The sequence below is a fragment of the Megalobrama amblycephala genome, linkage group LG16, assembly GCF_018812025.1.
Source record: "Megalobrama amblycephala isolate DHTTF-2021 linkage group LG16, ASM1881202v1, whole genome shotgun sequence".
NCBI classification, from domain to species: Eukaryota; Metazoa; Chordata; class Actinopteri; order Cypriniformes; family Xenocyprididae; genus Megalobrama; species Megalobrama amblycephala.
In genome coordinates, this window is record NC_063059.1 from 36,648,433 (window position 1) to 36,662,284 (window position 13,852).

General features: G+C 37.0%; 1 protein-coding gene across 1 annotated transcript; it reads right to left on the reverse strand.

The window, feature by feature from the left end:
- Positions 1-481: 481 nt before the first annotated feature.
- On the reverse strand, positions 482-11,892 carry rab30 (RAB30, member RAS oncogene family). Its single transcript, XM_048161404.1, has 5 exons — positions 11,715-11,892; positions 10,404-10,502; positions 10,189-10,272; positions 7,957-8,140; positions 482-3,179 (listed from the first exon to the last, which is right to left on the reverse strand). The coding sequence occupies exons 2-5, from the start codon at positions 10,494-10,496 to the stop codon at positions 2,929-2,931; spliced, it is 612 nt and encodes a 203-aa protein (XP_048017361.1). The 5' UTR covers positions 10,497-10,502; positions 11,715-11,892; the 3' UTR covers positions 482-2,928.
- Between the last annotated feature and the right edge of the window lie 1,960 nt (positions 11,893-13,852).

Genomic DNA, 13,852 nt, shown 5'->3' on the forward strand with positions numbered 1-13,852 from the left:
ACAAAAATTCAAAAGTGCATTTATTTGAAATAGAAATCTAAAAGTCTTTACCATCAATATTTACCAATTTAATGCATCCTTGCTGAATAAAATTATTAAAGGTGCATTGTGTAAATTTTAGCGGCATCTAGAGGTGAGGTTGCGAACTGCAACTAACGGCACACACCCCTCCCTTTTAAAGGAACACTCCACTTTTTTTGAAAATAGGCTCATTTTCCAACTCCCCTAGAGTTAAACAGTTGAGTTTTACCGTTTTCGAATCCATTCAGCCGATCTCCGGTTCTGGCGGTACCACTTTTAGCATAGCTTAGCATAGTTAATTGAATCTGATTAGACCGTTAGCATCGCGCTTAAAAATCACCAAAGAGTTTCGATATTTTTCCTATTTAAAACTTGACTCTTCTGTAGTTAAATTGTGTACTAAGACCGACGGAAAATGAAAAGTTGCGATTTTCTAGGCTGATATGGCTAGGAACTATACTCTCATTCCGGCGTAATAATCAAGGAACTTTGCTGCCGTATCATGGGTGCAGCAGGCGCAATGATATTATGCAGCTTCTCTCACAAACGTCTCCATGGTTGCAAGGCACGTTCCCTGTGCAAGTAGGGGCTCACGGGTGCTGCGTAAAATCATTGCACTGCTGCAGCCATGGAACGGCAGCAAAGTTCCTTGATTATTACGCCAGAATGAGAGTATAGTTCCTAGCCATATCAGCCTAGAAAATCACAACTTTTTATTTTCCGTCGGTCTTAGTACACAATTTAACTACAGAAGAGTCAAGTTTTAAATAGGAAAAATATCTAAACTCTTTGGTGATTTTTAAGCGCGATGCTAACGGTCTAATCAGATTCAATGAACTATGCTAAGCTATGCTAAAAGTGGTACCGCCAGAACCGGAGATCGGCTGAATGGATTCGAAAACGGTAAAACTCAACTGTTTAACTCTAGGGGAGTTGGAAAATGAGCCTATTTTCAAAAAAAGTGGAGTGTTCCTTTAAGGAAGCTATGGTGGCCGTCTGTCTGACATCGTCGACTGAGACAGCAGAATAGCTGTGTGAAGCAATGATGTTTCTTCTTACTTCTAACAAAAAACGGTCTCTGCTTCTAATAAACTAGTCGACTACTACTACTTAGTGCGAATTCAATGTAGTGACGATGCAAGCTGCCTCTAAAAACACGAACGATTTAAAAGAACAGCAACATAGTGACGAAACGCGTTCTGTAGAGTCTATGTCCGTTAAGGGCTACTGTAGAAACATGCCGGCACATAATGCCGACTTGTCATGGAGGGGGACCAGTGGTGTATGGAGATAGAAATGGCTCATTCTAAGGTAATAAAAACATAACGGCTCATTATGTAAGGTCTTTATGAACTACATGCATAAACATAGTTATGTATATTATATTGCATTTCTGTCAATAGCTCCTCCCAAATTTTACACATTGCACCTTTTTTCTTTTTGAACAAATCTTACTGATCCCAAAATTTTGAACGGTTGTGCATTTCACTTCGAAATCTTAATCATAATTTTGCAAAGAAAATGTTTTGTGAACAATAACATTTTTACAGTGTGCTTAATTTCTATAAAAAATTATGCACATTTTCCCTACCTGTTCTAGTGACTGTAATGCAAAAATAAAAAAACACCTTTTAAAGTATGTATATGTTATGGTAGAATACGTTATACTGTGAAGAAAAAAAAAAAGAAGTGTCTGGACATGATTATTCCAATTAACTGTGTTGCGAATCTAATGAGAATTATTCTTAAAGTAATGAGAACAAATAAACATCCAGACCAATATACTGACATGATCTGAGTCATATTTTTAGGAGAAATATGCCCCAAACATGAGATTCCCCGGGGTGCTATGTAATGTATGTTGACAGGATGGAAATGGCAGAGGCACATTGGGTTTTTGCTGTGACTTATCAAAATGACATGGCCTTCATTGAGTATTAACAGCCAGACTTCCATCCGAGCAGTAAGGGTGTTTTATATTCTCTGCGTAATAAATGAGGGTGTTTTACTTCACATCTTCCTGTCACAGATTATTGAAGGTAGCTGGCTGTCTGTTTGCATTGTTGACTTCTTCATTAAAAAAAGCATGCATAAGCAACCTCAAATGATCTCGCAAGCAATCAAGAAGTGCATTTTGTGCGAGTAATATATGTGCATGTCAACACACCAGTTTTGTGGCAATGAGTCTTAAAGGAGCAGTTCACCCTAAAATGAAAATTCTCTCAGCATTTACTCGCCCTCATTTCATTCCAAACCGTAAGCATCATATGGCTTCAGAAGACTTATAGAAATATAGCAGAAGACTTATAGAAGAAATATAGCGCACAAGTCATGTGGACTGCTTTGGTCACAGTATGCTTTCATTCGGGAAGGGAGCAGCAGGAGCATTCTTCAAAATATCTTCTTTTGTGTTCCACAGAAGAAAGTAAGTAATAAGGGTTTGGGATGACATGAGGGTGAATAAATGATGACAGAATGTTCATTTTTTGGATGAACTAGTCCTTCAAGTGGGTGAGATTAGGGCTGAAAACAAATCTCTAATATGACAAATACATTGGCTCTCGAGTCAGCAGGGAAATCCCAACTGTTGCATTGTATAGAAGTGTAGAAAATCTCATTGTCTGACCTACTAGCAAGCATTATTGTGTAACGAGGCCCTTTTTCTTGTCCAAAAGCATCTAGAAGCTTCAGACCCACCTCTTTAAAAGCAGCATCATCTTGTTATCATGTTTTTCCCGAATACAAGTTTTAAAATACCCAGGGATTTAAGAAGGGTAAAAGAAGTAGACGTCAACAACAGTGGCATAGTGGAACCACTGCAACTACGTAGTGGTCACCAACAATACAACCACTTTGTATGCAATCCATGTTGCGTCCTCCTCAGCCAGACATGGAGGCCAAGTCTACTTAGTTCATGCTGCAGCAACTCAAGTAATTGATGTTTTTCCCTTCTCCAGGCATGGGGGTGGAGTCGTTGTTGTCCAATGTGTTTTGCTTGGCCTCGCGGATCAGTTCGCAGGCCAGATCCAGAAAGAGCTTCTCCACGTTGTCCGATTCTTTGGCGGAGGTCTCCAGGTACAGCATGCTCTGTGCCTCCGCAAACTCCTCCGCTCGCTGCCGATGGACTTCTCGCTTATCGGCCAAGTCTATCTTGTTCCCTGTGAACAACAATAGCAGTGAATAGGGCTCAAATGCTCTGGTGACAAGGACATCCAACATACTGTATATGTTGACAGCTAAAAGGTCTAATGTAAGCAAGTCAGTTTGCTCTGTGTTAACAAGCTGTTTGATTATTCAACAGCTCCAAAAATGTATTAATGTTGATAGACAATTTCCTACATCTGCATGAGAACCTTAACCAGCACGTACAGTATAAGAAACTTTACTGATAAACTTTTTTGTAAATCACAGATATGTTATGAAACTATCAGTATTAAAATCGAGGTGAAACAGAAGTAGCGACGTAGAGAATTGGTTCTATAATATCGTTGGCCAGATTTTGAGTTGAGGCAAATGATCAATACATCAATACATCTTCAATCCTTCCAAAAAATGTTCCCTGATTCACTAAGGTAAGCCTATATTATAAGTGTTTATATTTTAAACATAGTGGGACGGTTTTCATGGGCAATTGTGTACATACTTCACTCGCCTGTGCGTGTCTCGTCATATCTGTAAATAGAGAAAAGTTGCCCCGGCTACTTTGATGTGTGTATGGTGTGGGCGTGGCATAGGTTAGTTGTCACAGCGAGCGAGAAAGGTTGACATGGGGCAGCTAAATCTCCAACCTCCAGGGAATCACCCATTTTAAACAAACACCAAACAGAGGAGAGTCTGCTGGCTAAAAGAGAACACGACAGAGCTCGTAATAAAACAAGAATCAACATTGGTTTGGCTTTTCAGAGATGGCAAGAACTGAGGGATTTGAAATGTAAAAGTGACGCAGAGATGCGTTTTTATTACTCAATAGGTGAGTAAGTTTTTTTTATTGAACAGATAAATTGTCATATGTAGCTCTCTGACAGAGTTTATTGTAAAGCATCATCTATTATGAAGGGTCATATACATCCACAGTCACACAGTGGGCCCTATCATACACCCGGCGCAATGCGACACCAGTCGCAACGCAAGTGTTTTTGGCTAGTTTCAGCCTGTCGCAGTTATCATTTTCATGTCCTGTGGCACGTTGTTTAAATAGAAAATGCATTCGCACCGATCTGAAAATGAGGTGTCTTCAGGTGCATTGTTAGCATGTTGCTATTTTGAGGCAACTGAAAACAACAGTGCCATTGACCAACAAAAACCTGGTCTAAAGTCAATGCCGCAGTATTTTTTTGTTATTTAAAGGGCGTGTTAGTAATATGCGCCAATAGATGGGTGCACAACGCGTGTACACTCTGCTTGTTACACACACAGGGACACGCAGCAGCACAAACATGCCAAATATTAAAAAATGGATTACAATGTAAAAGATTATTATTGTGTAGATAAAGATAAAAAATGCCTACATGTCATAATGGATAGTCATTGCATGTGTCAGAATTACCTATTTACAGTAATGACAAATGAAATTGGCTAATTATTTGACCAATCGTGGCAATACACACATGTAATTAAACTGACTCGTCAGGTTGAGGGTGTCTATATTCCGCCATGTAGTAGAAATTCGCTATAGTGCAAGCGCACCTGGCTTTTAAAGGGAATGGGAGATGAGACTCTGATTGGTTTATTGTACATTACGCCTAAAACACACCCATGAGTTTGTTTTACCTTATTTATTGATATGTACAGCACTTTGGTCAATCTTGGGTTGTTTTTACATGTTTTATAAATAAACAATGAATAAATGAATGAGTTTGCAGGGGTGGGGTTTAAGTGGATTAAATGATTGGAGAAGTCCTGTATATATCACCAGAGAGAAGTCTAGAAGATTGAGTTAGGACCAGGGCTCTGAACCGGTTCAAGGAACGAAAACGAAAACCGGAAACGAACGAAATTTTGACCGGAACATAACCAGAAACGGAAACGAAATCAAATTTAATCGTTCTGAACAGAAACGGTAATTTGAAATGGCCATTAACCGGTTAATAACGTTATTTTATCGTTCCGTTTAATATTTTGATTTGGCAGTCAACCAATCACGAATTCAAATAGTACAGCCTATGCAAATGTGACGCTGACGCATCCAAAGTGTGTGAAATGCCCACGCTCAAGCTCTACAGTGAGATGCCCGCGCTGACGCGCTCAGCTGTTAAGTCATCATAGATTAGGTAAGTTACAATGGCAATGCCCTGGCATTAGTTTTTCCGATGATATATGTCACCAACCGTCAAGTATTAGGCCTATTTAAGTGAAAATGAATGTCTAGTAATATGCAGTTTGTTGTGTGTTCTGAAACCAGCGAGTAGATAGCCTACAATTTTCAACGTCACACCACGATCCGCAGCGCTTCTGTGAACGGAGAAAACTAGACCTACCTACATAACACACATAAAATAAAAGGGAATATTTAGGCCTATAGGCTACGTGAAATATTTCACTTAAATAATTAGGTCTACAGATTAACAAAACGAAAGTGGCTATTTGTGGCGCACTCCAAAGATCTAGAAAAGGAAACATTCTGCTTGTTTTCGTTATTTGTGTCTTTTGTAAATGTTTGAATTATGTCTTGCTTTTACCTGTATGACCATAAATTACGCAGTACAGTTTACTGTCTTATAGAAGGAAAACAAATGCAGTGCTCGCGCCGGCGCCTCACGCGCGCACACAAATTCTTGCATTGCTTACTTCAGTGGTTCTCAACTCCAGTCCTCAGGACCCACTGCTCTGCACATTTTGTAAGTCTCCCTTATTTAATGCACCTGACTCAGATCATCACCTCTCAAGGAGAGAGCTCCATGAACTGAACTGAACTGAGTGTGTCAGATAAGAGAGACATACAAAGCGTGCAGAGCAGTGGGTCCCGAGGACTGGAGTTGAGAACCACTGGCTTACTTGATATAGCAGCTGTTGAATATTAAAATAAAATACAATCAACCAACGTTACACTGCTCAATTCAATTCTGTAATACAATCTGCTGTTAGGACCCGTGACCACCGCATGACTTTACATCGATAATGCGAGTGAACAAAGCTCATCTAATAAATAATAGTTTAGCATTCGTCTCGAAAATGAAAGCAGTTGGATTCGTGCCGAATGAGAAAGGTAGATTACATTCACTTTAAATTAATTCGTTTTGCATCATATTTAGTTTTATTTCCAATAAATAAACCTGTTTCTCGCCTTGAATATGGCAATAGAAGCTGGAATGGCGTTAAAAAAGTTTTTTTTTTTTTTTTATTATTCGTTTTTGCTTGACGTTTATATAGCTAGCCTAGTCCAACTGTTAATTTTAGAGGTTTTGTTGTGGAGTAGGCTACATAAATAATATAGGGCAGTTTTGTTCATAATTTATGTTTACAAACATTATAAAGGTGTAGACTAATAATGTAATATAATAAATTGCGACGTACTATAGGACTATGCGACTTTTTTTTCCTCTCAGGAATAGCGTCGGTATTTTTAACCAGCAAACATTAAAATATCTTGAAAAAAATAGGCCTACTTTAATTTATAAACCATTGTTTTTCCTTTTGTTTAATAGGTTACATTTGGACAGAATCTTGTTATAAAAGATAGCCTAATTGTAGGCCTAAGACGGCAAATACACTAGCCTATCTTTGTTTTTTAATAAATAAAATGCTGTACATAGGCTATTATTATTATTAAGTAGGCTACACGCAGAAAAAAAAAAAAATAAAATAAAAATAACGTTATTAACCGTTATTTTTTCTTATCAAACCGGTTTCGGAACGTTTATAATACAAAGGAACGCTGGAACAGAAACGTTAAAATACCGATTCTGCTCGGAGTGGAACGATTGAATTTTTTTTTTTTTCGTTTTTAAGCTCTGGTTAGGACATTTTGATTAAATATTAGGAGGTCATTTTTTTTTTATAATTCAAGAGTTCACCAAAACATGAAAATTCTGTCATCGATTACTCATCTTCATGTTGTTCCAAACCCATAAGAGTTTCGTTCGTCTTCGAAACACAACGCAAATGCTTTTAATGAAATTTGAGATATTTCTGTCTCTTCATTGAAAGTCTATTTACACAAAACTTTTGATGATTCAAAACGTCCAGAAATATTGTAAATTAAATTCATATGAATCGAGCGGCTTAATCCAAGTCTTCTGAAGAGACGTGATCAATTTATATGATGAAGAGATTTGATTTAGGCTTTTATTCACATATAAACACTGATATGCGAATGTACATTAAGCCCTCAAATATGGTCAACAGAAGCTCAAACATGTTATGTTTGCTTGACACGTGAGAACCAACAGGGTTCATTCTCACATGTCAAGCAAGTACAGTTGAGCTTCCAATGTACGATCTCTCAGATTTCATTTAAAATGTCTTCATCTGCGTTTGTAAGATGAACAAATGTATTACGGGTTTGGAACGACATGAGAGTGAGTAACTGATGACAGAATTTTTATTTTAAACAGATGCACAGATTAATTATTCAAAGTAAGATCAATATCAATAACAAGCATTAAGAAAATAGATAAGGTGAATTTTCATTTCATGTTTCAAGGTTTATTAAGTTGTTTGTCAATTCACCAGTGAACAATAAGCTTACTGTACTTGTGTGCTCCTCAACTGAACAATTGTTTCTAAAATTAGCTTGTGGTCTATTGTGTAGGACAGTTAATCTGATAATCCTAAAGAAACATGATCTTTGTCGTTAGAGGACCGTGTGTTAGACATGACATTGATTTTAAAATGTGCATCATCATTCTATATACTGTAGCTGAGAAAGAACGGCTAAAAGCCAAATACAATTTTTTAAATTAGAAAAATTATTTTATTGAAAGCTCGAATACTCACCTACTAAGATTGTCACCACTTGGTTGTTGGCATACTGCTCGATCTCCCTCAGCCACTCAGGAAGGCACCGGAAGGAATCTTCACAGGTGATGTCGTAGGTGAGAATGAGGGCGTTGGCACTGCGGTAGTAACTCTGGGTAATTGAGCGGAACCTCTCCTGCCCGGCCGTGTCCCAGATCTGGAGCTGTGGGGATGAGCGGATCAAATAATCAGTGAAGTCACTTAGAACCCAACACAAACTGGAGCTTTCAGTCCATTTCATTAGCAGGAAGTGGAGTGAAACGTATAATAATGCTCACTGGTGCCTATAGATGCAAAAACACATGCTAAATCAGTCACAGTGTTCCAGTGGACTAAACTGATGCTTTCTACAATTCAACTCCATGTTTGGTCATATTTCTACTTTAAAAAAATAAATGATTGATTGTCTATTTTTACCAAGTGCAAATAGCAGAGGCTATTTACAGTAACTCCACCCAATTCTCCAAAAATTATATAACCCTTATTTTTCTGAATACAAGTCACGTTTTTTATAAATGTGTTTAATGCAACTGACGTCAAGCACGCAAGACATGCAAAGAGAGAAAAGAGAGGAACGTGAGCCCAGGTTTATTTGTATTGTCTAAACAAATAAATTTGTTTAGACTTGGTATTATAGAATATAAGTTGTTTATTATGAATGCCACTATAATTTATGTTTGTTTTATACTCATGTTTTTTATTCCTGTTTTGTTCTGAATACCATTAAATTTAATTAAGAAAAACAAGGATTAGTAAAACTAAAAAAAAACATGTTTAGTGTTTAGAAAGTTTGTTTTATTTATTATGTATTTTGACATTATTTGTGAATTTAATATTAAAATGTGACTTATACACTGATGCAAACTTGTCTTTTTGTGTGTGTGTGTGTGTGTGTGTGTGTGTGTGTGTGTGTGTGTGTGTGTGTGTGTGTGTGTGTGTGTGTGTGTGTGTTTTGTTTTTTTGGCCCGGTACGACTTGTATAATATATATATTTGTAAAGCAAATTCCTACAGTCCTTTTTTTTAACATTGATTTTTCTGATATTTAATATCTGGCTTTATTTGGCCATGTTAAGAATCCTCCTTATGTAGGGCCCTATGAATTCAGTTTTGGATTCCATTTTTTCCCCATTTTAATTTTTCTGGACTCCTTTTTAATGGTTATATTGCATTTTTGTAAGCATATGTAATTAAGTGAAGTAATGAAACATACAATTTAACAACAGTTTATTAAAAGTTTAAAATGAAAACTTGGAAGACAATTTGTGATTATTCAAAGTTTTTATAATAATTTATTATTATTATTAGTAATAATAAAAGTAATATATTTCTGTCACAATTTCTTTAAGTTAAACCAGACTTTTATTTTGACAGGTTGCCGTGAAGACCTTTGAGTTTCTGTGCTTTTATGATAATGACAATAGTTTTTTTCTCAAATGAAATGGCAAAATGTTCATGAAGTGACTTTCAGAGCAGTTCTGGAGATGGTTCATGCATTCATGTCCTTGTATAGTGAGGAGGCAGAGGCTGAAATCACTGCTAGCATCACACGTGCCTCAGTGTGTGTGTGTGTGTGTGTGTGTGTGTGTGTATGTGTGGGAAATGAAACCGCGCATCTGTGCCATTCAATTCACACAGAACATGCAGGATTCATATTTATATAGTCTTTTTATGGTTTAATATTCACAGACACTAGTCTATATCGTGATTTGATTTTAAGTGTACTGATCTAATTTTTATATATTCATAAAAAAAATGGACAAATTCCGTGACATTCCGCATTATACAGTAAATTCCGTTTGTTATGACTGGATTCCGCAATTCTGTCCGCGTTTTCTGCATCGCAGAAATCATAGGGCCCTACTTATGTCACTCCCAAAATCTACCAACTGACTTGTCAATCGATAATAATTAAAAAACAAGTTATTTATTATTAATTTTATTATTATTGTTGTGAGTATGTGAATAAAAGCCTAAATTCCATCTGTTCATCAAATAAAGCAATTGAGTCTCTTCAGAAAATACTAAATAAAGACTGAAAACTAAACTATATATATATATATATATATATATATATATATATATATATATATATATATATATATATATATATATATATATATCACTTTTCACATTTCTTTATGAATAAGCAATAAAAAGCAATTTATTTCAAATAAATTCCCACAGTTGCCTCAAAATTAGTCACACCCACCTTCACCTTCACCCCTTTTATTTCCACAGTCTTGATCATAAAATCGACTCCAATGGTGGCACCTTGTCCAGGAGGGAACAGCCCCTAGACAATGAAAGATATAGAAGTTTAAATGCAATGATTATTATGAAATTATAATTATCAAGGACTGTCAATTCTGTAGATACACTGCAAACCTCTAATGCTGCTGTGTTACAGGAAATTTTTCCACACACCTGAGTGAAGCGTCGGACGAGGCAGGTTTTGCCCACTCCTGCATTCCCTATCAGCACAATTTTGAATAAGTAGTCATAATCCTCCATACTCATGCTCAGCTGAGGGAACGTGAATTAAGACAGAGAAAGAGAGAGAGAGAGACAGATAATATGTGGGTGTTAAAAACTGCAATGCAAAATACACACGGCTGAGCAACATCCTTCTGATAAAACCCTGTTTGAAGTAACAGAGCCCCAGCAGCCCTTACAGAACAAACATTTCAATGACACCAGTGATGCATTACTGAGAACAAACGAGGGAATAAACTACGCCTGATGTCTCTGGGGACCATTTTTTTTGCTTTCCATTCTTTAATTTATTAGATCAACAGTGCCTCTGTATTTCAGCACACACATTAGCTGTGTTTGTTTCTGAAGTGTTGCTATAGGAGAAGCTGCTATGCATGTGCTCAAGCGCTGCTGTTGCCAAGGCCTATGGCAGGATGCTGAGAGGAGCGCAATAAAGACACAAGGAATAAAGAGCAACTCCCAGAGGCCTGTCAACACACATGCATGCAGGCGAACACTCATTCAACAGCTGATTCAGAATGACGCTGGACATAAGCATATGCAACTTAAAAGAAATGCAATTGAGAATGTGCATGAACTCCCCTTAATTCCACTGAAAACAAACTTCATCTCACATTTACTTTGAATATAATTAATATATATAAACAATTGAGTTGAGTTTGTGATCAGAGTCTTAATGCACACATGCAATTCATGGCATATACATATTTTTGTTGTTTTATAGCAATTCATTTGCATTGAAAATGTTGTTTAACCCACATAATGCAACAGCATGAGCACAACTTTTTACTCTCATATCATAGAATGAATAAAAAATATATATTTCATTTTGATCCAAAAATAAATGTTGAAAATTGATAAAATATAACTTTACTATTCCTTTACATGACATATTAAACATTATGGCATTAATTATGTAGGGGAAAACCTATGTAAAAATAAAAGATATTAAAATCACAGAACAGAAATTATTTATTGATCCCCACTCGGAAAAAGATCTGCAATATCTCCAAGCAGAAAACTGAAATCTGATATGCAATATATCCCTGAGCAGAGGAGAAGGAGAAAAGACACAGTCGTGGCCTAAATCATGTTTTGTTTTTTCTATTAAGAGCCTTTATAAATAGTGAAAACTACGCATTTTATTTTATGATGAAATAAACCCAGCAGACAATGTTCTCCATTAGCTATAGCAGGATGCTCTGCACATTAAAGGTCACATTAAATCATATTTACACTCACCAAACACAGGGGATTCACCCCTCTGCTTCTATTATTCCGAATGCATTCAGTATTTTCTTCAGGCTCTTAATCTAAACGATAATAGCAATCGTGCAGCACCAACAGCAACCTCGGCAGATTTTCGGCTCCAGTGTTGCACAATGATCGCAGAGTTTCCTCGGTTTTTTTGATAATGACGTCATGCTGCTTCCCCAGTGGAAGCCCGAGCCCGGAACAAACCGCCGCTGCATTCTGGGATTTGGAGTTCTGCTTCTACCCGCAGCGACTTTACTTGATTAAACTGTGAAAATAGCAAAACAGAATTGCAGAAAAGCTAACAAGTCGATTTTTAGATCTAAGGAAACTTTCCAAGGTTTCCGCCAAGGGGAAAATGTTTTTTAAAAAAGTGACCTAACTGAAAAATCTCACAATTCTGACTTTTTCTCACTTTTGCGAGTTTACATCTCACAATTGCAAGGTATAAACTCATAATTGCAGGTTTACATCTTGCAACCCTGATTTTTCCCCTCAGATTTACTGTTTACATTTTTACTTTTTTTCCCACCACAAAATAGATCTTCTCCTCAGAATTGCAAGGAAAAAAGTCAAAATTGTGAGATAAAAAATTTGCAAGTACCATTTTATCGTTACTCAGTGGCGGAAACAGGCAGGGTTGCCAGGTTTTCACACCAAAACCCACCCAATTGCTCCTCAAAACTAGCCCAATCGCATTTCAAGAGGGGTCCCATTCAGGGGCGGAGCCAGGGGGTGGCCAGGGGTGGCCAGGGGTGGCCGTGGCCACCCTTGGTCTAAGCTTGGCCACCCCGCTCACAATTGCTGTTTCTGTCTCCTTTTTTTGGTGTTGTTGTTGACAAGAATTGCATTTATTTAAATGCAGAATCGTCTCTTTAAGACCACAAAAAACAGGAGACTTTTCAGACGTGCACTCCAACTTCGCCTCAGCGCCAGGCGCAAGTCAAACGCGCGCGGAAACGATACAGGTGCCGAATGAGCTTCAGCAGAACAACAGTGAACAGCAAACATTATATATCTTACGTAAATGTTTCTCAACTGGTGGGTTGCAAGACCGCGCACTTTTCAATCACGTGCAAATATGACGCGCTGTATATTACTCAGTATAATTGCAACGTCGTAGTTCTGTCATCTATTAAGTCATGAAGTAACCAAAAAAGGCAATTAAAGCTGCGTTAAAACTGCATGCATGTAGGCCTATATATGTGTCACATGTCTCTGGACTAAAATATTCTGCTATGTGAGATCACAATATAAGGCACAAGCTTATATGTAATTTTTTAATGCATAAATAAATGTGAGAACTGTGAATTACTAGAAGATGCTAATTTTGCGTTAATTTATAAAGTACGAATAAAAATGTATCACATTTAAATGCATAATTAATTTTACATTCTGGCATTTATGTGCTGTTGACTTCCACATCAGCAAATGGGAATTCAAAAGAGAACACTTTTTTTTTTTCTTTGTAGGCCTACTGAGTTTAATTTTAAGTATGATAGAACTGTTGCAATTATTTATTTTGACAATATAGAAAGTTAAACATTTAGTGTTTACTATTTTGGTTACTTTTTGAAACAGACAAACTCAGAATTGTTGAAGAGTTCATTGATTATACATAAAATTCAATGAAGGATGAATTATCTTTGAAGTACAGTATGTAGTTATCGTCTCATCCATGGAGATGCAACAATGGAGAACAAGCTATTGGGGGTTCTGAGAACCAGAACTGACTGATCAAGTTGAAATTTAGCTATAGTATGAGCCTCTTTATTAATATGCCTGCAAGTGAGGAATGATTAAAAAAAAGGAAGAAGGGTAAAAAAAAAAAGGGGGTCAAATTCATTCAGCATTCCATGATCTCAACTACAATTAATAGGCGAACTGTATTCAGTTGTGTTGTAGGCACAGTCCAGTAGCTACATTATAATCAGATTAATTTTTATGTTTAAATAATGAAGATTTCTGTGCCACCCCAGACTGGTTACTGGCCCTGCCTGGCCACCCCTATGAAAAAATCCTGGCTCCGCCACTGGTCCCATTGTAAAAAAATGTGTTCTGGAGGTAAAATCTGCGATTTTGGCGGGGATCCCCTGGTACAATTTGCATTCCTGCAGGGGCTAAAT

Bases quoted from the DNA above. Each gene is read 5' to 3' on its own strand.
- rab30 (XM_048161404.1), bottom strand. From the start codon at position 10,496: ATGAGTATGGAGGATTATGACTACTTATTCAAAATTGTGCTGATAGGG. The intron at 10,273-10,403 runs GTGTGTGGAAAA...TTCATTGTCTAG, and splicing joins TCGTCCGACGCTTCACTCAG to GGGCTGTTCCCTCCTGGACA. The intron at 8,141-10,188 runs GTGGGTGTGACT...TCATCCCCACAG, and splicing joins TAAAAGGGGTGAAGGTGAAG to CTCCAGATCTGGGACACGGC.